Source organism: Podarcis muralis, chromosome 8, assembly GCF_964188315.1.
Source record: "Podarcis muralis chromosome 8, rPodMur119.hap1.1, whole genome shotgun sequence".
Classification (NCBI taxonomy): Eukaryota; Metazoa; Chordata; class Lepidosauria; order Squamata; family Lacertidae; genus Podarcis; species Podarcis muralis.
The window spans coordinates 34,718,301-34,740,216 of record NC_135662.1 but is presented as its reverse complement, the minus strand read 5'-3'; the positions used below and the strand labels follow the sequence as shown (position 1 = coordinate 34,740,216).

The window sequence follows — 21,916 nt, the reverse complement described above, 5'->3', positions numbered from 1 at the left end:
TCCAGGTCATGTGGCCAGCATGACTAAGCTGCTTCTGGCAAACCAGAGCAGTGCACAGAAATGCCGTTTACCTTCCCGCTGGAGTGGTACCTATTTATCTACTTGCACTGTGTGCTTTCAAACTGCTAGGTTGGCAGGAGCAGGGACTGATCAACAGGAGCTCACCCCATTGCGGGGATTTGAACCGCCGACCTTCTGATCGGCAAGCCCTAGGTTCTGTGGTTTAGACCACAGCACCACCTGCGTTTAGAAAAAAAGCACTGGCAATGAGCACCATCAGCATCTGCTAAAGGTAGTGAGGCCCCCACATCTCTGGTGGCTGCTCAGCTGCTGGTACTGGTTAGGATTTGCTTTGTATAAGAAGAAAGGTTTGCTCACTTTACCCTTTGATTAGGAGCTTCATTTTACAGTATTGGATGCCACACAAGCGTCTATTCTTATTGTATAATGCTAGCAGCTCTAATCTGTTGCTTTATAGGATTTCTTGGCATAAAGCAATATGTAGAAAGGTATTTACTCCTTGCATCTGAGAAATGAGCGTACAAATAATTCATCATGTCAGCAGTCTTTGCTCATGTACACACTCAAGAAAGTCCGTTGGTCTGTAGCCACAGAACTAAACGATGATGCATGCTATGGATCACCCACCAAATGGATCACCCACAAAATTTCTGCGTCCATTTCAGTTTCTTCCATATATCCACCATACGTTACAACATTCCAGCACTTTTAAAAATAAAACATCAGAATCTACTGCAATGAATTGCTGAATAAAATCCTTAAATATTTCCCCCGGTTATGTGTGTTTTTCCACATGACTACTTAGTTGCCAGGGTCCTTCTGTGTAGACTGGCCCAGAGAGCAGCTCAGCTTCTTCTCCTCTCCAGGTGAAAAAGAGGTGAAATGCACTTTTATACAGAAGGCATTTGAACAAGTGCCGCTTGCTTGACAAGCTATACTTGCTGATTTTGCTCTTCTACTTATGCAGCCACTGAAAGTGCGGAAGCTCTGCCCTGTTTTTTCACCAGGCCACTTTAGATGCAGGGGAGAGAAGAGCTTAACAGCTCCTCTCTGGGTCAGTCTACAGGAGCTCTGAAAGGACTTGGGCAATCAAGTAGTCATCATAGTGGGATGCATAAATGCACCCATAGCTGGAGGAAATGGTTTATTTATTTAGCTTTTTTTTTAAAAAAAAAAAAGACCATTCAACATGAAAAGAGCAAAGCTGAGTAGAGAAATAGAAAAGAAAAACACATCATATAAAAGCAATGTAATATCATTATCATCAAAACCAATATAAAACAAGATCCATGTGATCTCATTGCTTCCCACACAGCCATACTAACACTAACCTGGGAATGCCTGTTTGAAGAGAGTTTTTTTCAGCATATGCAGAAAGACCAAAATCTGGCTTCAAATCACTGCCCGTACATGCACTGAAACCAACAGTTTTCTGTTGATGATTTACTGCAAGGACACACTCAAATCACTTAAAGCACTTGTCCACCTGCTTCCACAGCATCTTTCTCTAAGCTCTAGATCATGGGTAGGCAAACTAAAGCCCAGGGGCCAGATCCGGCCCAATTGCCTTCTAAATCCTGCCCATGGACGGTCCAGAAATCAGTGTGTCTTTAAATCAGTAGAATGTGTCCTTTTATTTAAAATGTATCTCTGGGTTATTTGTAAGGCCTGCCTGGTGTTTTTACATTAGTAGAATGTGTGCTTTAATTTAAAATGCATCTCTGGGTTATTTATGGGGCATAGGAATTCGTTCTTCTTCTTCTTTTTTTCAAAATATGGTCTGGCCCCCTACAAGGTCTGAGGGACAATGGACCGGCCCCCTGCTGAAAAAGTTTGCTGACCCCTTCTCTAGATGCTGGCCTTGCCAAATCCTATTGCTTGCGCGCGCGCTCTCTCTCTCTCTCTCTCTCTCTCTCTGTTTTCATAATTTCTTTCACTGACATATTATGTGCATATTATGCCAATACCAAAACGATGTCAAACCAAAACTAGCAGCACAATTTTATACGTGTCTACTTGGAAGTAAGCTAGTCCCTGCTAACTGTGCACAGGACTGTAGCTTTAATGACGCGCATATCTTCTGGCTGCCTCTTCATGGAGCATTGCAGAAGAAGGGATGCTGTTTTGAAGAATAGAGAGCATCTCTTCAGCGACGTTTCTCTGGCTCTGTAGCACTGTAATTGAAATCTGAATAGGTTCCAAGATATTATTGTGCAAAAGTCTTCCCTTGGGAAAAGGCTGTATGCCAGAAACTGAAGAGCTATGTTATTTCATATAATTGAGCCCGTTCCTTCTAGGATGGCAAGACGAGAGAGAGAGAGAGAGAGAGAGAGAGAGAGAACGAGAACAGGTCTCTTGAACCTTTAACAGTTGTGTAGAAAAGGAAATTTCCGTCTTCTACACAACTATTAAAAGTGCAGGAAGGAACTTTTTCGCCCCCCCCCCCTCGTTTGGTCGTCCTGGTTCCTTCTCCATCTTGACAGCTGGGCTATTATAATCTAAGAGAGTCCATAAGTTCAAGACTGTTCAACACTGATGTTTGGCTTGGAAGTCAATTTGGAACAGAGAAGCCATGGAAAGGGTTAAACACCTATCGGCTCCCTCTGCCATTTCTCTGCTCTGCATCTCCCCCTCCCCCTTGCAACACACCCTGCTATTTTGCTTGGTAATTTAGAACAATTATCAAGTTTACGTGTAGAACTCTTAAATTGCCCCCTTAAATTTTTCATACCTAATTTGATTACAGTACATATATGGAGCCTATCTTACTGTGCAGGTCTCATTCATTTCCTTCAGTTCCATTTCACCTTTAAGTGCTAGAAACCAGAACATGGGAACTTCTCTCTCTGAGTGCAGGATCAGTGTAGTCTGTTGTTTAGTCGTTTAGTCGTGTCCGACTCTTCGTGACCCCATGGACCAGAGCACGCCAGTCACTCCTGGTCAAACTCATGCTGGTAGTTTCGAGAACACTGTCCAATCATCTTGTCCTCTGTCATCCCCTTCTCCTTGTGCCCTCAATCTTTCCCAACATCAGGGTCTTTTCCAGGGAGTCTTCTCTCCTCTTCTCTTCTCATGAGGTGGCCAAAGTATTGGAGCCTCAGCTTCACAATCTGTCCTTCCAGTGTAGTCTAGGGGGAACCTATTATTGTGTACATGGGTTGAAGACCAATATAGAGTAAAACTGGGCATGTTGTGAGAGGATTATACATACTGGATCTCTGAAAAACAGCCTCTGTAAACTTGTGCAAGGACTAAGTTTTAATTTATATATTTTTAAACTGTTGCTATATCTGCATTGTCCCTGTTATACCTAACTGCAAATTCAAATGTATCCCTATCGTGTTTTATGACTTCCTTGATATTGTATGTGGGCTGGAACTGGTCTGTGACCAAAATAATAAATTCATCATCACTTGTGCAAGGAAACAGACAGGAATTATTTGGGGGTGTTTATATTACCATCTGAGAGTGCAAGGAATTTTTTGTGTGTGCACATTTCACAGCTCCTTGCCCCCACCCAGCTGTTCACATCTGTATGGCTTCACCAATGTCAGACTGCATCCCTTCCAACACGAAGCTGCCCAAAACTGGGACACAGATTGCAGCCTCTCAAAAGTGCATTTTTGAGTCATGGCACCCCAAAATGCATATTTTTGAGCACCATGCCCGAAAAAAGTACAGCCCGAAATTACACAATATTTCAGCAGCCATTTTTTCGGGGCAGTTGACAGGCATGAGATTAGTGCAACACCAAGGGGCATTGGCGGGGTAGAGATGTTTCTGCCCTGTGCAAAGGTATTCCTCTTCTTCTTTGGCAGTCACTCATAGCCGAATAAGATTGTCTTCCATGAATATGGTCTTAGTTGTGTGTCCATGGGCCAATTCTGGCTCCACATGTCCTTCCACAGTGGGGACATAGGTTTCTAGGCAGGAGTTGATCATGGTGAGGGTTTGCCAAATGTGCCTTCCTCTTAGCTCGTTTCTCCCTTTCGTCCTGAGTTTGAGTGTCTTCAAAGTCCATGACACCTTTGCTAAAGGCTGTTCTCCAACTGGAGCGCTCACAGGCCAGTGTTTCCCAATTGTCAGTGTTAATACTACATTTTTAAAGATTTGCCTTGAGTTTTTAAACCTCTTTTGTTGACCACCAGCATTATTCCTAATATGAATTAGGAATAACTCCAAGAAGGTTCAGGAATTTTGGATATGAATTTTGAATAATGTTGTGTAAACATGGGTTACAAACCCAGCACTGGAAACACAGTAAGTGCACAGTAAATGGAAGTGTGAACCCAGCATGTTTTCAGATTTCCCTTCTCTGTTCCCCGTGTCACTCTTTTTTATCGTATTCTTCTGTTGGGGAAAGACCATAGTTTGTAGTAAAGTGTAATCATCATCATCATCATCATCATTTATTATTTCTACCCCGCCCATCTTGCTGAGTTTCCCCAGCCACTCTGGGCGGTTCCCAATCAAGTGTTAAAAGCAGTACAGCATTAAATATTAAAAACTTCCCTGAACAGGGCTGCCTTCAGATGTCTTTTAAAGATAGGATAGCTGCTTATTTCCTTCACATCTGAAGGGAGGGCGTTCCACAGGGTGGGGGCCACTACCGAGAAGGCCTTCTGTCTGGTTCCCCGTAACCTCACTTCTCGCAATGAGGGAACCGCCAGAAGGCCCTCAGCGCTGGATCTCAGCGTCTGGGCTGAACGATGGGGGTGGAGACGCTCCTTCAAGTATACACGACTGAGGCCGTTGCATATAGAAAGTCCCAGATTCAGTACTTGGCATCATGACTAGGATCAGGTATCAGGGAGAGCTACCATAAGTCAGAGTAGACAGTATCAGGCATTTTGCCTATTTTATTTAATCATTTAATTTTTTAAAAAGTGATGCTGATTGGGATTTGGTTTTCTTCTTCTTCTTGGTGAAATGCATTCACAGGCCTGAAAGAAAAACTGAACAGCCAATGTGTGAAGAACATGAAGATGAGAAAATTAATATTTATTGCCTGAATTGTGAAGTGCCAACATGCTCAATGTGCAAAGTTTTTGGTGCTCATAAAGATTGTGAGGTTGCTCCCCTCACGAATGTTTACCAAAGACAGAAGGTAATTTTTTTTTTTTAAAAAAAAGGCTTCCTCTTAATGCATTTTTATCAGTAGAATTCTAGTAGTTTTTGAAAACAAATAACCATAATAAAATTCTCTCCCTGGTGAGGTCCTCCACCAATGTTGCGGGATTGCAGTATGATTGTCCCAGCTGAAAAACCCAGTCAGAACTGTATACTATTGATTATGTGTGATGTGAAACTCAAAATGGAAGGGCCCTACCAAGGTCATCTTGTTGAAGTCCTGTGCCCTGATAGGGTCTTTTTGACTTTTCTAAATTTACCCAGCCTTTTGTTAATACTGGTACATGCATTACAACCAACATATTAATTAGCCTGTGACATGGAAACCTTCCTTACCAATGCAAATTGATAACACAGCCAGGAATGTGAGGCGCTGACAAGTCCAAATGGTGACTTGGGCAGCTTTCATACACCATGGCCATGTGGTTATGTGGAAGAATTTATCAGCGTTCCCCCCAGAGCTGCCACAGTGTATGAAATAAACATGCCTTCTTTCTTTTTTTCATTTGTTCTGCCAAACAAAACTCCTTATTTTCAGACCTAGCTCTAGGCTTTGGGGGTTCCCCAGCAAAATGTACTTTGGTGAGCCCCCTTCTACCTCGGTGTCTTCTTGGTGACATAGGCTTTTATTCATGGTCATGGCAGGTAGCAGTGTTCCAATGAAACTGCCATTTTAATTTCCCACAATGCCCCTGAACGTAGCATTGCTCTGGTGCATTGGAGGAAATTTAACTGATCGATTCCAGATTCCCACTGTGGAAAGTGACCATTTTAAATGCCCCGGAACAAAAAAGTGGTGTCTTAGTAGCAGCCTGACGTAGCTGTGTGCTAACACCAGCCCCAGTTATTTTCTTTAAAATATAGTGACCAAATGTGCACAGTATTTGACCAAAGACACATATCCTAGAGCCGAGAAAGAGGACATACTACTTTTTATGAATCAATATATTCATGCATACTTTTCAATTAATAAGGAAATGTTTTGTTTTGCAAGTAATTTCTTGAGTATGGAACAGAAAGGCTGGGCTATGCTCCTAGAATCCTTTCCTGCCATCTGTACAATATCTCTTTATTTTTAACTCGGCATTCACTAAACAGCTGTTTATTTGGACTATCCTCTGGAGAAATGCAGCTCAATTTCTTGAGAGTCCTAGTGTGGCTGCCACTAGACAGAGCCAGTTTACAAGTACAGCCTTTGAATGGAACCCATAATTATATTTATTTGTGAACACTATGGCTGGGTAGATGCATTTGGGGGTGGGGACATCCAGTTGAATACACTGGAAGCTGTCCATGGCTTCCTCCTTTCTGAGATAATTAGAAATAAATGATGTTTAACAAAGATATCTGTGAAATCCATGAATATGCATACCAATGATTATATATCTGCTAGAGATAATGTAAAACCTAAATATGCGTCTCCTCCCAAATTGCAAAATTTAGGCGGTGGTTCAAATACTTTGTATTCAAAGCAAAAATTCAGATAGGCTGGAATAACCTTTCAAGAAGCAGTCTAGAAATAATTTCAGTAGGATAAAATAAAATCCTGCCAATCAAATTTTAATCCTATTCCTATAGGAACAAGATCCTTTAATGAAATAGGTTGTGGTGCAGATTAACTTCATCTACTGCAAAAGTATATTTTGGAGTATTTTCATCTCTTTGGGGTTTTCAAAAGTAGAATTTATTGTATGTTCCTATAGTAAAGTATGTACATTTCTCCAAAAACTTTGTGTGGGAGGGAGGGGCAGATGTCGTTCCAAAAATGCAAGCAATAAGGCTGCAGAGTTTTATGCTCTCCTTAAGTTATGTTTATTTTACATTATAGTCTGAACTAAGCGATGGCATTGCTGTATTAGTGGGAAGTAATGACAGGGTGCAAGGAATTGTAACTCAGTTGGAAGAAGCCTGCAGGACAGTTGAGGTAAGAAACACAATTAAGATTCTACCAAACTAAATTCTGCTTTAGAATTCTAATTATTGCATACTTACATTGTTATAGTCTGTGGTAAGAGCAAACAACTTCGATGATGGTGCAGTTTTAAATGTCTCATTTGAGATTTTTAATCTAATTTACTCTAAGAGGTGTGACTGGAGAAACATACAGTTTTCAAGATGCACAGAGCTCAAAAGCACAATCTATACCATAAAGAGCACCGTCTTAACCATTTTTAAATGGATCATGTCTTCTCTTGGGGCCAACATGGTGAATGCTTCGTCCAGATTATGCTACCAGCAGAAGCCAGGAATAACAAAGGTGTCCCATGACAGAAGAGCCTGTCAACCTTACAGCGTAGGCAATGGATATGTTTAGTAAACAAACCCAGATGACTCAAGCAAGTGCACTGGGCCACACCCACTATGAAGGGAATGAAGAGTGCAGTCGCCAGCTAATGCACTGAAAGTTTCAATCCACATTAAATTTCTAGCCCACTGTAAGGTTGCAGGGCAGGTTGCAACAATTTAAAATTTGGTATTAAAAACAGTTTAAAACAAATGGTTGGAACCTGTCTGTCTCAAGAGACAATGGAGTGCGCCTCTGGGGATGAAGTCAAACCATTGCGTTAGCAGCACTGAAGAGACCTCCCTGGGGTGCAAGTCTGAGCAGTGCGTATGGAGGTCCTAGGCTGCCCAGACGACAAGACCCACCTCCCTCAGCTTCGTTAAAGGAAAGCAGAGCAATATGTTTGGCACCAGCTTGGCTGCAGGAATTGCTGGTGTCATCCAACTGTCTTAGGGACTCCATTCCAGATTTGTGTAGGGTTTACTCCTTGGTCTTTTCTTCTCCCAAACAGACCCCGCAAGGCAGTGGAGGTTTAGGTTCAGAGTTTTCATTCTCCTAGATGGGCTGCATTCCCAGGTTGATGGGCCCCATTTACCCCTCAGTTCCCTCTACAGCACATGCAGAAACCGCCTTCATAACTGTTGGACCCACTATGGGTCAATCCATTGGAGCCTGTCCTCACATGGAGGGGAAGTCCCTAACTCACCAAGGGTTTGAGACCCATTCGCTACCCTCATCTGGTTTAGCCAACCAGCTGAGGCCATTTCCCATGCTGTAGCCGTTGTTGCTTGCTGACAGCTTTTAGGAGCCACAGGTGAGAGCTGAGTGCAGGGTGGGGACCAACGGGGGACAAACAACCCAGAATAAACATGACGTATCCACCACCAAAGTTACCACCCCTTCCCTAACACCCCATGCGCTCCTTAAAGCAAATTACAGCCACAGGAATAGGGTGGGTCATGGGAATATACATTTCAGGTGTGAAAGGCTAGGGTAAAGAGCCAATTCACAGTAACTGATAGCTTTCTACAAGTAAAAAAGTTAAAGGGTCAGCTCCCCCTGTCAACAGTTGACATCCACTGGGAGAGAATGTGTTGACCGGGTAGGAAAGACTTACATCACCATTCTCACCCATGTGGTAACAATATTTACATGGAAGTAGATTTCACGCAAAGGCTTACCTAGCCTTATGATGAATGAGGTGAGCAACAGCAACCTTGCACTCAGTCCCAGGTGGTTTGGAGCCACCAACTGTATTTCCTACAATGCTGCTAATGTAGTGTCCATCTGGGACATTGTGAGAAATATAAGGGTGGCTCCAATGAGGGCTGACTCCAGGTTAGAATGAGCAATAATCATTGCACTCAAGGCTAGCCTAATGCATTTTGTCACTTGAGGCAAAACAGAAAATGGGTCTCCCTGCCGCCACCTAAGGTGACCAGAGGCAGCTGAGGGAAGCCCTGGCTCATGGAAGGTGACAGAGGAGAAGAAAGGAGGCCAAAGAGGAGCAGGTGGCAGCAGCAGCAGCCCCATTCTTCCCAGGGCCAGGCAGTGGCCACAGGTGAGAAGTGCAGGAGGAGGTGAGTGGCACACTTCTCGGGGGCCTGGTTCTGCCACCCACCCAGCTGTCCCCTGCCTGCCACCTGAGGAGCCTGTGTCATTGAGGGCAGACAGGCCTCAGTTCACTAGTGGATTTGTCAGGGGTGCTAAGCCTGCAGAGGTTTACTAGAGATGGCTGAGTGCTTGCTAAAAATAAGCTAACAGGCAAACAAGAGCAAATTCTCAAGTCCAATTTCCAATTTGAAATTGGACGACATAATGAAAATGTGTGTATGCTTTCCCATTGCAGAATGAAGCCTTTCTCAAAGGGTTACTTGCCTGCTGTTGCCAGACCTACATGACCTTGGTTAATGACCTGCCGCTTGCCGCCATTTTACTTCAGGATCCTTAACTCCCATGAGGGTCAATTAGAGAGTGTCAGTGCATAATTGGAACACCACGTGGTTCGCTGACTCTGCATACTTATTCCGGATAGGTCAGAAAGGGCATCTGAAACCTGCCACTCCTCTCATGACATTTTTCAGACACAAGAGGCATTTCTCTTTCAAGATACAATCTAAAGATCAAATGTAGGCCCTCCCCTCCCCTCCCCATTTTCTTCCCCACCCAGTAAAGAAATGGTACAGGCTGCAGTCTCCAGCTGGAGATTGGAAAGAGGGAGGGTGCATTTTAACTTCTTTTTTCTCCTTTGGCATCCCACCTCTAAATCAGCTGTCCTCCAGATGATTATTGTCTTATGTGAGCAAAGCACCAAAAGTTACTTGGGGGACAAATTTGTAGGGAGAAGATTGAGGAAAAGACTGAAGTTGCTCCTTTCCCTGCCCCCATCAGTCCATCATGTGTCGTCTAAACCTCAGAAAGCAATGCTGACCATGTTCTAGACCAGAGCTTTCCAAACTGTGTGTTGCGACACGTTAGTGTGTCGGCTGCAGTGTACAGGTGTGTCGTGCAATATGTGTCTGTATCTCTTATAAGGGGTTATTTGAGCTCCAGTTTGCTAGCAAAACTGAATTACTGGGTCAAAAAATGATGCATGTTTAAAAATTGTGTCACCAACATGAAAATTTTGGAAAGCTCTGTTCAAGACCATGGTACTTCTGCCTGTGAAAGTAGGCTGGACCGGCAAGTCCTGCTATCTTTAGCTATAAGGAGTTGACTTGTGACAAGTATAGAAAGCTAAAGATAGCAGGAATGCAAGGAATGGATACTGATAGTTAAGAGTGTGAAGCATGTAGACCAGGGATGGGGAACCGTAGCCCAGGTGCGAAAAGTGCCCCCCAGGCCTATTATCTGGTCTTCAGGACCTTCTGCAGGCCATGCCCCCTCTGGAGACCCCTCCATGCCATCCTCAAGTGCCTTTGCCTGACTGGAATGTGTTTTTGAATTGTCATAATGCCTCTTGCTTGCTTGCCTGGAGGGAGAGAAGTGTGTGTGTGTGTGTAGAAACCTCTGCTTTTCCATGTAGCCTACTATATAAAGCTAAGATTCACACTTGTTACTTGGTACCCACTTGTCTTGCCTCTGGCCCCAACAGCATCAGCTGGTGCCCATTGGGGCTGGTGGGGTGGAAGACAGGGAGCCAGAGCCAATAACAAGTAGAGCCAACTAATTTTGTCCCCATCCTCCTCGTAGAAGAAGCTGACAGTCAAGAGCCATTCTCCTGGACTGGATATAAGTGGGGGATTTTTAAGTCCCACACAGACTGTGTATTGGCTATACGTGTGTGTGTGTGTGTGTGTGTGTGTGTGTGTGTGTGTGTGTAGGACTACATTTTCTCATGGACAACCCCAGTGGAGGTTGGCCAATTAGGGCCTATGGGGCACTGCCCCACCAGTCTGCCCTCAGCTTGCCTCCATGTAGGCTCACAAGATCATCATCATTCTCATTCATTTATTTTTCTGTCATTTGTTATGTGCCCAGAATGGCTCACAACAAATCAAATGAATAATAAATATTATTTCTTTAAAAATGTGCCTGGACGTGCCTCTGGAAAAGTGCACAGACAGGGACTGAAGGCAACCAACCTCTTGTATTTTTGTACCCAGCACCTGATATTCAGAAAGATTCTTCCTTTGAGCATAGTATTTCTATATATCTAATATGATTAAATAAAACCATAGGAGAAATGGGCAGGAGAAACTGCAGCTGTCTCAGGCAAGTGAAAGATAGAGAACAGTTCTCTGGGTTGTAGCCCAGCAACTCTTTCCACAGGAGGCATTAGACAGGAGTAGTAGGACTTATGCCACAAATAATGCTGTGAATTTGTCTTGAAACCACAAGCGCCTTTCATGAAGTTCTTGCAAAATATTTGCATCACTAATGTTAACAAACCGACAAATAAAAACACATGATGGGCAACTGGAGCTTGCAGAGAAACCCATCTTAGATTGAGGTCCAAACTAGGTGTGATACAAAACATCTCAGAACATAATCTGCTTCATTAAAAAAAATGAAGACCACATGAAGCTTGAATGGGATTCGGACCATAGCATTGGGAGAGTAGGTAAATCCTTTCCTCCCATACTCACTTTGCATTTAAAATACCCTTCCCAAAGCTGCCATCTGTCCCTCAATGGGAAACGTATGATTATACTAAAGAAAATCTGATGATCTCCATATACAGTGGACACTCGGTTTGCGAACGTGATCTGTGCGGGATGCACGTTCGCAACCCACAGCTGCGCGTCTGCGCACGTGTGGGTTGCAATTTAGCACTTCTGCGCATGAGTGACCACCGAAACCCATAACCCGTTCCAGTACTTCCGGGTTTCAGTGGTCCTTAACCCGAAAAAACGCAACCTGAAGCATCTGTAACCCGAGGTATGACTGTAGTGTTCAGGAGGACTCATCTTATTCTGCATTCCTCCTGAAAGCTATCCAGTCCCGACCATCTAGGACAGGAAAGGCAGAGGCACGTGATACAGGAGTGGAGGAACAATCCAATTCAGTTCACATTTAAAGGTGAACCTCCCTGTTTTGTAATTTCCAAAACAAGAAGCAAGTCCACACAGCCATCCTTCAAAATTTGCATTTCTCTGAATTTTGCAGTGCACTCATCAAGCCAAGTCGTGTATGCAATAATGCATATACTAGTGGAAAGTGTGAACATAAATGCATACACTACTGAAAGTAACACAGAGAATGCATTATATCACGGGAAATTGCTTACAGAAATGGATATCTCTCTCTCTATGCTATATTTGCCCCAGTTTGTCATCGCAGTGTTATCATTTGCTGGTTTCCAAGATTCTAAAGGCAGGAATGGGGGGGGGGGAGAGAGAGAGGAGAAGAATAGGCAGGAATAATAATAAATTAGTTAATTGGTTGGGGAGTTTCGCCTTGGTTGGCAAAACAAGGGTTGTTATCTGTGTGACAGTTTTAGTTCTCTGATGATTGAGGGAGTGGGGATAAAGTAAGAATCGGAGAAGGGGCTAGTGGAATTGGGTGGGGTTAAGGTGGCATGTGGAGGAATGAGGGAAATAGGAAAGTGTGTGAAACAGTTTTAGAGTTCTGGTGACAGGTGAATAAAGTTGGAGAGGAGGAGTAATTGGGGAAGGGACAGATGGAAGTGGATGGGGTCAATTGGGACATTTACTGTAGAGCCGCCCTCTCCCGTTAATCAAAGCAACATACAAAAATGTGTTTCTTCAGAGCAATTCGCACTGAAATGTTCGTGAATTTTCATGAGGATTAGTTTAATTTAAATTCGCAAAGTGCTCCGGAAATGTGGAGAACTGAATTTAAGCATGGAAAATGAGAAACTGAGGTGACCAACACTGACAGATTTGTCCATCCTTAACGCAACATAAAACTGAATACTAGACGTCTCCCCAAATTTCTTCCACCAGTTTCTTTGGGGAATTTTAATAAGGAAAGTCAGAGGAAGGGAAGGGTTAAGCCTCCCTGCACTGTGGGCCTCAACCAATTTAGAATGCTCTGTAGCTACTACTGTGGTACGTCAGGTTACAAACACTTCGGGTTACAAACACTTCGGGTTACAGACTCCGCTAACCCGGAAGTAGTACCTCAGGTTAAGAACTTTGCTTCAGGATGAGAACGGAAATCATGCCGCGGAGGTACCGCAGCTGTGGGAGGCCCCATTAGCTAAAATGGTACCTCAGGTTAAGAATGGTTTCAGGTTAAGAATGGACCTCCAGAACAAATTAAGTTCATAACCAGAGGTACCACTGTATTACTATTTCTTTTATGCAGGAGATCTTGATCACATTATCTTCCATGTCACATCTAGCTCTGCCTTCACTATGTCTTGTCAAAAGAACCCCAATCTCTCACGCATATACACCAAAAGACGAAAACAGCTAAAATGATTGAACCTCCATCACCAAGTGAAAGGTTGTAAATAAAAAATACACAGGGCAATAATGTTTAAATTCAAGATACTGTGACTCTAATTAGCAGGAAAATCCATTGTAGTTCTTTATGTAACCAAAGCAAAGGAGAAGAAATAATATACCAAAGGTGGTTCAAAGTCTCTAAAAACCCCAAGCCAAGGAAGGAAGGAAAGAAAAATATAAGCAGTTGAGTTAAAACTTTGTTGTCAGGAAGGCTTTGCACTGCAAGGATGAAATTGGTTGCTATCAGGGATTTGCAGACTGAAACAAGCCTTTCAAGTAAGTTAACTGTAGAAATTAGAATCACACCAAAGCAGAGGCTCCTTAACACTGAAGTTTTAGCAAACTTAAACAAAAACCAAGACCTCAAAGGTTTGTAGAGAACGATACATTTAAGAAACAGAAGCAATCTCCAAGACCAATGCTGTATCTTTCCAGCAATGACTCACTCACATGCAATGCTCTCTTTTTTCAACTATTTTCCAAACTGGAGAGATTGCGATACTCGTACAGCCTTTCACCTTCATAATGTTTATGAAGGCTTTGCATCCATAAATAATAATAAAATAAGCTGTTAAGATGTTTTCTGTGAGGAGTGATTCCATAACCCAATGGTTCTTCCTCATTTCACATCATCTTCCTCTCTGATGGGCATCAGTTTGACCTTGAAATTTGTCAAGCTAAGAAAATCACCTAGAGCTAAGAGACACAAACACTCACCTTCCTGTTCTGGTTTAAAATGTGGATTCCAATACATTGCACAGCTGGAATCAGAATGATTTAAGCAACCTGGAAATGGGGTTCCTGATTCTTTATTACGATAAACTCTTTTCTGACCTCTGCTTAAATTAGTTCACTGAAAGCTTTGAATAAGGCTAGGCTTCTAAAATAGAATATCTGATTATTTACTTTTTGTTTCAAATGCAAAGGCAGATCCTGCTGAGCTATATTTAGCTTTTGTAATCTGCCCAAAGTTTTTGAGTATTCAAGTTATGTTAAGGAAAAACATGTTTCAGACTATTTTAAATAATTTTGATGTGTTTGAGAGTAGTAATGTGTATAAAAGTCTACCTACTGGAAGAAACTACTTTAGAAGATGATTAGTTTCATATTTTTAGAATGTGCTACATAATTATGTAGAATCTTTTTATTTCCTAGTCTTGTCTTTTAAAAATATTTGCCATATTCAACATAATCTGCAACATTCATAGTTTTGATGTATTTTTCAAGACGTTTAGGATTAATGCACATTATGAAGAAATTCCATGCCTCCCTCATTATTTTGGAATACTAAAAACTAGAGATTCTCTCTTCAGTTATCTAATGTGGTACATTTTTGTTCAAACAGATTTCATTCAGAGAATCAGAGAAGCCCCTTGGCTCTTAGTAGCCATTGTTCAGGATTATTTATTTTCACAAAAATACTTTGTTCAGAAATATTTATTTGATAAAAGCGATTTCCAGAATAGTAATGCAATAAAATGCAGGTGACATAACACTTTTTAACGTGAAGCCAATTATTCACAGGATTGCTGCAAAAGGCAGAAGGAGCAACTATGTGAAAAATTTGATTATCTGTACTCAATACTGGAAGAAAGAAAAAGCGAGATGACACAAATAATCACGAGGAGCCAAGAAGAGAAACTGGAACATGTCCGGTCTCTGATAAAAAAGTATGCCGACCATTTGGAGACAGTGTCAAAACTAGTGGAATCAGGCATCCAGTTTATGGAAGAGCCAGAAATGGCCGTTTTCTTACAGGTATGGAGCTTCGAAAAAACCAGGAGGACATAGGGTCTTGCTAACCTTTCCTATGTTGTTATCTGTGCAATTCTAGTGACTGTTCATACACGTATGGCCCTCATCTTACCTTTGACAAGAAACAGTTGTTTTAGTATCTCTGGCACACAATGCATCCAGGAAAACAGAAGCTATTGTGAAATGTAATGTAAGGCAGGGTATAGGGAATAATCTTGATAAAGTCTCCAGAAAGCAGCAACATGTTTTGGGCACTGTGACATCACAGTGAGTCTATGTAATTTGCACTTTTAAAAATATTTTGATAGCCCCACATATTATTAATGGAAGTTCTGGCCTAAAGCACAGGGTGAGGTCCAACGGACACTCCCCCCTTTTTTTAAAAGAGAAAAATCACGGCTCCTACATCAGAAGATAATAATGACTGCCTTATTTCAGAAGATGACAGCTCTGCAAAGAGATGCAAGTGCACTGTTTCATATGTTTGCGGTTTTGAGCTGGGAACTTCCACCTACACTATTCTATTCATAGATCTCATAGATGAAGTCAGGGCTGGGTTAACCGTTATGTTAAGTTCCGCTTAAAGCTCAGAGCCCCGGGTAAATTGAGTCAGTTTATGTGGTATAATTATCTTGGAGTTCCCCAGTGTGAAAAGTGTACCTGTCCTGTTCCTTTATAATATCCCCCTTATCAGCTTATAACTGATGATTATCTCACTCATTACTTGACAGTGAAGCAGTGGCAATATTCACAGCTGCAGGGAAATTGAGAACATTAGTAGTCTGCTGCTGCTTAGCCTGAGGAACAGAATGACGATGCTTTCTGTATTGAGGAAAATGTTCAGTATGGCATGTAGCAGACAGATACAGCAGCCCATTGCCTCCATGTGTCTGCCTGTGTAAGTGCATGCATAGATATCTGCCTGTGCGCAAGTAGTTGTAAAGATGTACCTTATGGGTCAAAACATGGGGGGTGGGAAGCTCCTCTTTTGTCAAGGCCCATGTGAAATTCCTAATCATGGTGAAAAGTCCGACTCCTGCATTTGTTAAGCATACATTCTAGAACTCCCCATAAAAATGAACTTGTAATGTGTATGGTACAGCTCTGTTGCTGTCTGGTGGTCATGTTGAAGATGGGAGGGGGTGGTTTAGTGGCAGCTTTTTAAAAAAATTGCGAATTTAGTGCATGGCAGTTTTAAGCTATTGATCCTCACTGTTTCCTATGAAATTCAGATTGCATTTCAAATTGCTTTATTTTTCCTTGTTATATTCACCTTGAGGCCGTTTTGGCCTAAGGCAATTAATAAATAAAGATATAATAATAAATTTACCTTAAAGTAAGAAGAATTTAAGAAGTAACTCATTCCATTGGTTTTATCTTGTTTTTCACAGAATGCCAAAGCATTGCTACAAAAGTAAGTTCTCCCCTTTTGAACAAACCTGTGTATTTTTCACAAATATCACAAGACACCAATTTTAAAAATGTTCCTTTGCAATCTCTAATGCAAATGACACAATATTTCTGTTTTAGAATTACTGAAGCTTCTAGAGCATTTCAGATGGAAAAAATAGAGAATGGCTATGAAATTATGAGCCAATTCACTGTCAATCTCAACAGAGAAGAAAAGATAATAAGAGAAATTGACTTTTACAGAGGTATGTGCTTTCTTTCCTTTTCTTTGAACCCATTTGCTTTGTTTTTAACCATGAAGGTGCACAATTTTTGTGAAGACATCCTGTCAGGAATATGGCAGTGAGGCCTGTTTGACATTTCACAAATGTAACAAGGCCGTTTCCCATGCCTCATAATCAAAAGTAAACTCTCATGGAAACTAACACAGCACACTGAAAATATAATTTTTCTTTAATAGAATCTGGGGCTTTGGTCCTTCGTGATGTACATAACCATTTTTTATTTTTTTTGAGAGTCAAACATCCTCTCTGCCACTAATGTTATTAACCTCTGTCTGGCCTGTTTATATGACTAGGCAGAACCACAGCTTACCAAATAGTGATGCACGGGAGAACATTTCCTTGAATAACGGTGCTCATATAACGTGACAAGAGAATGGGGGCTTACTTGTATGTACGTGCACATGCCAGAAGGACTTAATTGTCCACAGTGTTATTCTGCCAGTAATATTAACTCACCAGGGTAATTGTGTAAATGCAAGAAAAATTAATGTGTGTTTCCATGACTGTTGCCAAGGAAATATACCAGTACTTATGGTATGCGTTTGTATACCAAAAGCTGGAAGACCCTATTGTCACTTCAATCAATATTTGCTGTTGTTGTTGCTTTCAGTCTGCCAATGATACATAACTGATTATGTCTTGTCCCCCTCCCCATTTGTATTGTGTTTCCTTTGCATCAAAATGAATGGGGTGGAATAATAGAATGTTAAAGCAATTTATGCAATTAATTACATATATTGCGTATGTTATGTAACTTTGCCAAGGTGGACATTGAGAAGAATAATGTAGTTTTTGGTGCCGCAGAATGGAAGCAGCCTTGCATGCAAAGAACACAGGCCAAGATGGATTACACTGCCTTCTTACATCCCTAGAATTAATAGCTTCTTTGTTGCCATCTTGAAATATTTCTAGCATCATACATTTCCTTAGGTAGTTCTTTATAAGCTGTGATCTTGAAATAAACATTCAGCACCTTTTGTGCTTTTACTGGGATGATTACCATAAATATGAAGTTGAATGCTATGTCTGTGTTTGGATGATGAGTTAAGCCAAAAAATATACAATGAATGAGCAATGTGATAGTACAACACTGCTTTGACTGCACTCCTCCCCTACTGCAAGCAACAGACTGGGAACCTTGTTTTACTGTGGTGGCCAAACCATTGTTCATGGATTGTTTTTCTCCAAACAAACCACAATTTGAAATCAAGCTTTCAACCAGGCTTCATAATCATAGTTTGCTTGAGAGCTGCTGCTGTTAGGATGTTAGCTGTTCTTCCCAGGTCCCGTATCAAACAGGAGTTGTACCAGCGTCACAGATAGTTCATGAAGGGTATCTTTTATATCAGACCTTATGCCATTTGCACTGATGCCATGATACAGAAAATAAATCATGTAACAAGTCCAGACTACCACCCACCGTTACATCCCCTTTGTGTTACATTAGAGGAGGAGGAGGACAATGAGGAGGAGGATGTGGCTGAAGCGGAAGAATTGGATGAAGTCCAGACAGAATCCTCTGGTGAGGAAGAAGCGTCTGAGCAGGTATCTCAGCAACCTCAGCAGGCCACTGAGATGCCAAAGGATACACTCGCTGTCTCTCAGACTAATGCAGCACCATCATTACCACCTCCACCATCAGTTACTGCTGCCTCTCCTGTTAATCAGGTAACTATTTGGAGGAGTTATTGTCCTATCTACTGTGTGTTAGATGTTTTCTTCCTATTCTAGTCCCAGCCTGCTACTGATCAAAGTGTGAAGAAGTCGCCGGGATGTTTCCAATGGTGGCTTTGTGGTTTTCACTAGTAGAAAGAACTTCCTCTAGAACTCAGTTTTTGCCAATCTGCCCCATTCATTGCAGCCTCCCGTGCCCCATGAAAATCTGTTCCTGAGTCCCGAGGGACCCCAGGAACAGAATGTGATATGGCACAGAGGTGAGCAGTAGGTTGTGGGGAGGGAATCAGCAAAGATTGGATGCTTCACCTTGTGTAAGTGGAAATGCTTTCTCCTAGCACAGAGCTGCCATTGAGTGCAACCTGTAGTTTCTTAGTTGCAGACTGAATGTCAATTGTCATAAATAAATGAAAAGCAATAGTAAAGCTAATAATAATAATAATAATAATAATAATAATAATAATAATAATATGGCCCACTTTCCCACTGCCAGTTCTGATACTGAAAGCAAGCATAGCTAGAAGGAGGAACTGTTGGGGGTGGGGATGTGGCAGGTGGAAAAGGGTTCTGATCCCCTCCCCATGTGCCCCTACAAATAAGCAAATGCAATTTAGTCAGATTTAGAAGTGTTGGAGATTAGTGCTCTTTAAACTATATGTGTAGCACTTCCATCCCCAACATGGTGCCCTCCAGATGTTCATCCAGATGTTCTGGATTACAATTTCCATCAGCCCCAGCCTGCATGGCCGATGGTCAAGGATGCTGGGAGTTGAAGTCCAAAATATTTAAAGGGCACCAGGTTGGAGAAGGCTGGTGCAGCAGAACAAACTCTTGAGACTAGTATTGGCAGCAAATATGCAATTTAAATGAATGAAAATTGCACCTATCTGAATATCTGAATATGTTTTGCAATATGCATTAATGTCTTCTTATGAGAATATAGCAATCCTAACACAAATCTAATGTATAGCCATGGAACCTTAAGACTGCAAGTCATTGAAAGACATCCCTAGATATCCCACGTACATACCTATACGATCTCCTTCTTCTGGGCATTCCACATAGTTATTTCTCCACAGAAATGGTTCTGTGGTTTTCAGTTTTATAAAGCTATCAGTACAAATCAAGACGATTGTTGGCATACTCCTGACAGTGTGATGTGGGTGCGATTAGCTAAGTGCTCAAATTACAGAGGGCTGAAAGAGTCAGGCCCCATTACCTTTGCTGACAGCTCCTGTACTTAGGAAACTATGGGGGCATGATTTCACTATAGTTGGGAGAAGTCAGGAAGAGGGGGGTTGTGGGTTTCATTAAGAGCCCCGCCCCAAGCTTTCCCTCCACAACTCAAGTATTGGATGAATGCAACCACTTAATCAGGTCTTCAGAAGCACGTTCAAATATAGTTACATATGGAAAGGAATGGCATCACTTGTTGCTCACGTTACCACTTTTTATGGGGATGAAATTAGAAAGGGTTGTTTGACTGCAACTGGCAAGCCTAAAACTTAATCACAAATGCAACAAATCGAAAGACTTATTTTAATGCTATTCCGAAGAAAGCTTGATGCGGCAAGCAGCACCTATTTCTGAGTGAGTGAGTGAGTGAAAGAGAGATTATGTAAAGTTCCATTCTTTATTTTAACTTTATTTTCTTTAAATCTGCCTTGCTAAGGGTGGCGTTGTGCTGACAACTACCCAACAGTCCGGAGGACTAATAGAAGCTGAACCACAATCAAGTGGAGAGCCAACTGATCCCTTGTTTTATCCTAGCTGGTATAAAACTCAGCCACGGCAAACAACCAATTCAAATGCAGTCCCAGTGACTGAAATTAGGCAGGTAGGGCCTTCAGTTCCCGCAGAGGCAAATGTGAAGAAGGCAGAAGCTCCAGAACTAGCTATGGCAAATGGAAGTTCTGCTGCCAGTAGTAAGGAAGCTAACACACCCACTGATACTTCACAGGTTAGTATATAGTCTCAGAAAATGTTGCGTTCAGTTAGGATTTTATATGTAACATAATACGCAGGAGATGGGGGAATTCGTAGGAAAGTGGATTTCTCAATAAATCACTTTGCTAAATGAAACCCACCTTTAGGCACAAGTAGTATTGTAAATTAGTGCATCATATATTTGGTGGGGGGAGAGTGGAAATGACACAGAATACAATGTTTATTTTGTGCACTGTGTACTGGCTTTGAGACCTGGTTTAGTGGTAGCCAACACAGTGTCCTTCCGATATTGTTGTACAACTCCCAATGCTGGATGGAGCTGATGAGAGTTGGAGTCCAATGATGTCTGGAAGACACCTGGTTGCCTGCCCCTGACCTAATCAGTCACTATGGAATGGTTTGATGCATGTTAGTTTCCTCCCCCAAGATACACCTTCAGCAGACATGTTGTAATTTTCTTCTGAATTTTGCTCTCACAAGGTGATTCACATCACAGAAACATAAATATAAACACCCACCAAACACCTGTCTAACAATCTGCTCCAGATTTTGGGAGGCTCTTGGCAGTATCTATCCTGTGTTTGCCTTCTTGCTGCTATCATGACTGCCCATGTGTGTGCCTATGGGCCTAAGCTGCCCAGAGGTTAAGAGCAAACCCAACAGAGGCTGCTACTCTCGGTTCTTGTCACTGCTTGCATACTTGTAGAGGACATGTGAGCAAGCAGCAGCAAGAAGAAGGAGCAAGGCCAAAGGCCTTTGGCTCAGCAATGGGCCTCCCGCTGGGTTGTTGGCCTTGGCAGATGCCCGATGGTGCTGCACCCTGAAACTGGCCTTGCTAGTTGCAGCCAACTTGAAACAGGTGTGCATATAATTACTCGAAAGTGACCTTGGAAGAGATGTTAGCACGTGGATATTAAGATACATGACTGCAATCCAAAGAATGTGCAAGTAGTTCTATGTGCTCAACAGGGCTCTGGACTTGGATTTCTTTAACATCAGCGTCTCAGCCAGCCCTCACCCTGTAAAAGGGGGGGGGGGAATGCTGCACAGAAAATAAGTTTGAAAATGCAGAAGAGTTTCAAAAGCTTTCGAACAAAGTAATGCTTTGGATCCTGCCTCATGTCAACAAAAACTAGTTTTGGAAACAGTTCTTAGTTGGTCATGTACAAGGTCAATTAAGAGCTGAAAGCATTTAATTGACCAGAATTTCATGCATGCAAATTCCAAAATAGCAACAGACAACTCTGTTGGTCTTTGTCCCTCTGTGTACACATCAGGCTGATAATGTAATTTTGCAGCTGCTGAATATACAGCATTTGCTTCTAATTACAACCACATCAATCACACATCTGGAATATATTGTCATAGCTTAACCTCTTCTGTATGTACACTGTTTGATCTGCAACCACACCAGGTATCTTTTTTATCACTGTCATGAAAAGCATGGTGTGTTTAAAATTAATTTTGCATCGTCAATAACTTCTCCCATGTATTTT

At 42.0% G+C, this 21,916-nt stretch overlaps 1 protein-coding gene across 8 annotated transcripts in view; it reads left to right on the top strand.

Annotated features, from left to right (window-relative positions):
- The window catches only part of TRIM55 (tripartite motif containing 55), a 40,756-nt gene that overhangs the window by 2,747 nt on the left and 16,093 nt on the right, over positions 1-21,916 (top strand). For 7 of the 8 annotated variants that reach the window (XM_077932962.1, XM_028736822.2, XM_077932963.1 and 4 more), the window contains 7 exons: positions 4,963-5,128; positions 6,980-7,075; positions 14,875-15,108; positions 16,497-16,519; positions 16,636-16,760; positions 18,247-18,467; positions 20,146-20,433. In XM_077932962.1, the coding sequence (XP_077789088.1) occupies positions 4,963-5,128; positions 6,980-7,075; positions 14,875-15,108; positions 16,497-16,519; positions 16,636-16,760; positions 18,247-18,467; positions 20,146-20,433 (1,153 nt within the window). The remainder of the gene's footprint in view (positions 1-4,962; positions 5,129-6,979; positions 7,076-14,874; positions 15,109-16,496; positions 16,520-16,635; positions 16,761-18,246; positions 18,468-20,145; positions 20,434-21,916) is intronic. The other variant, XM_028736823.2, reaches the window with a different exon arrangement.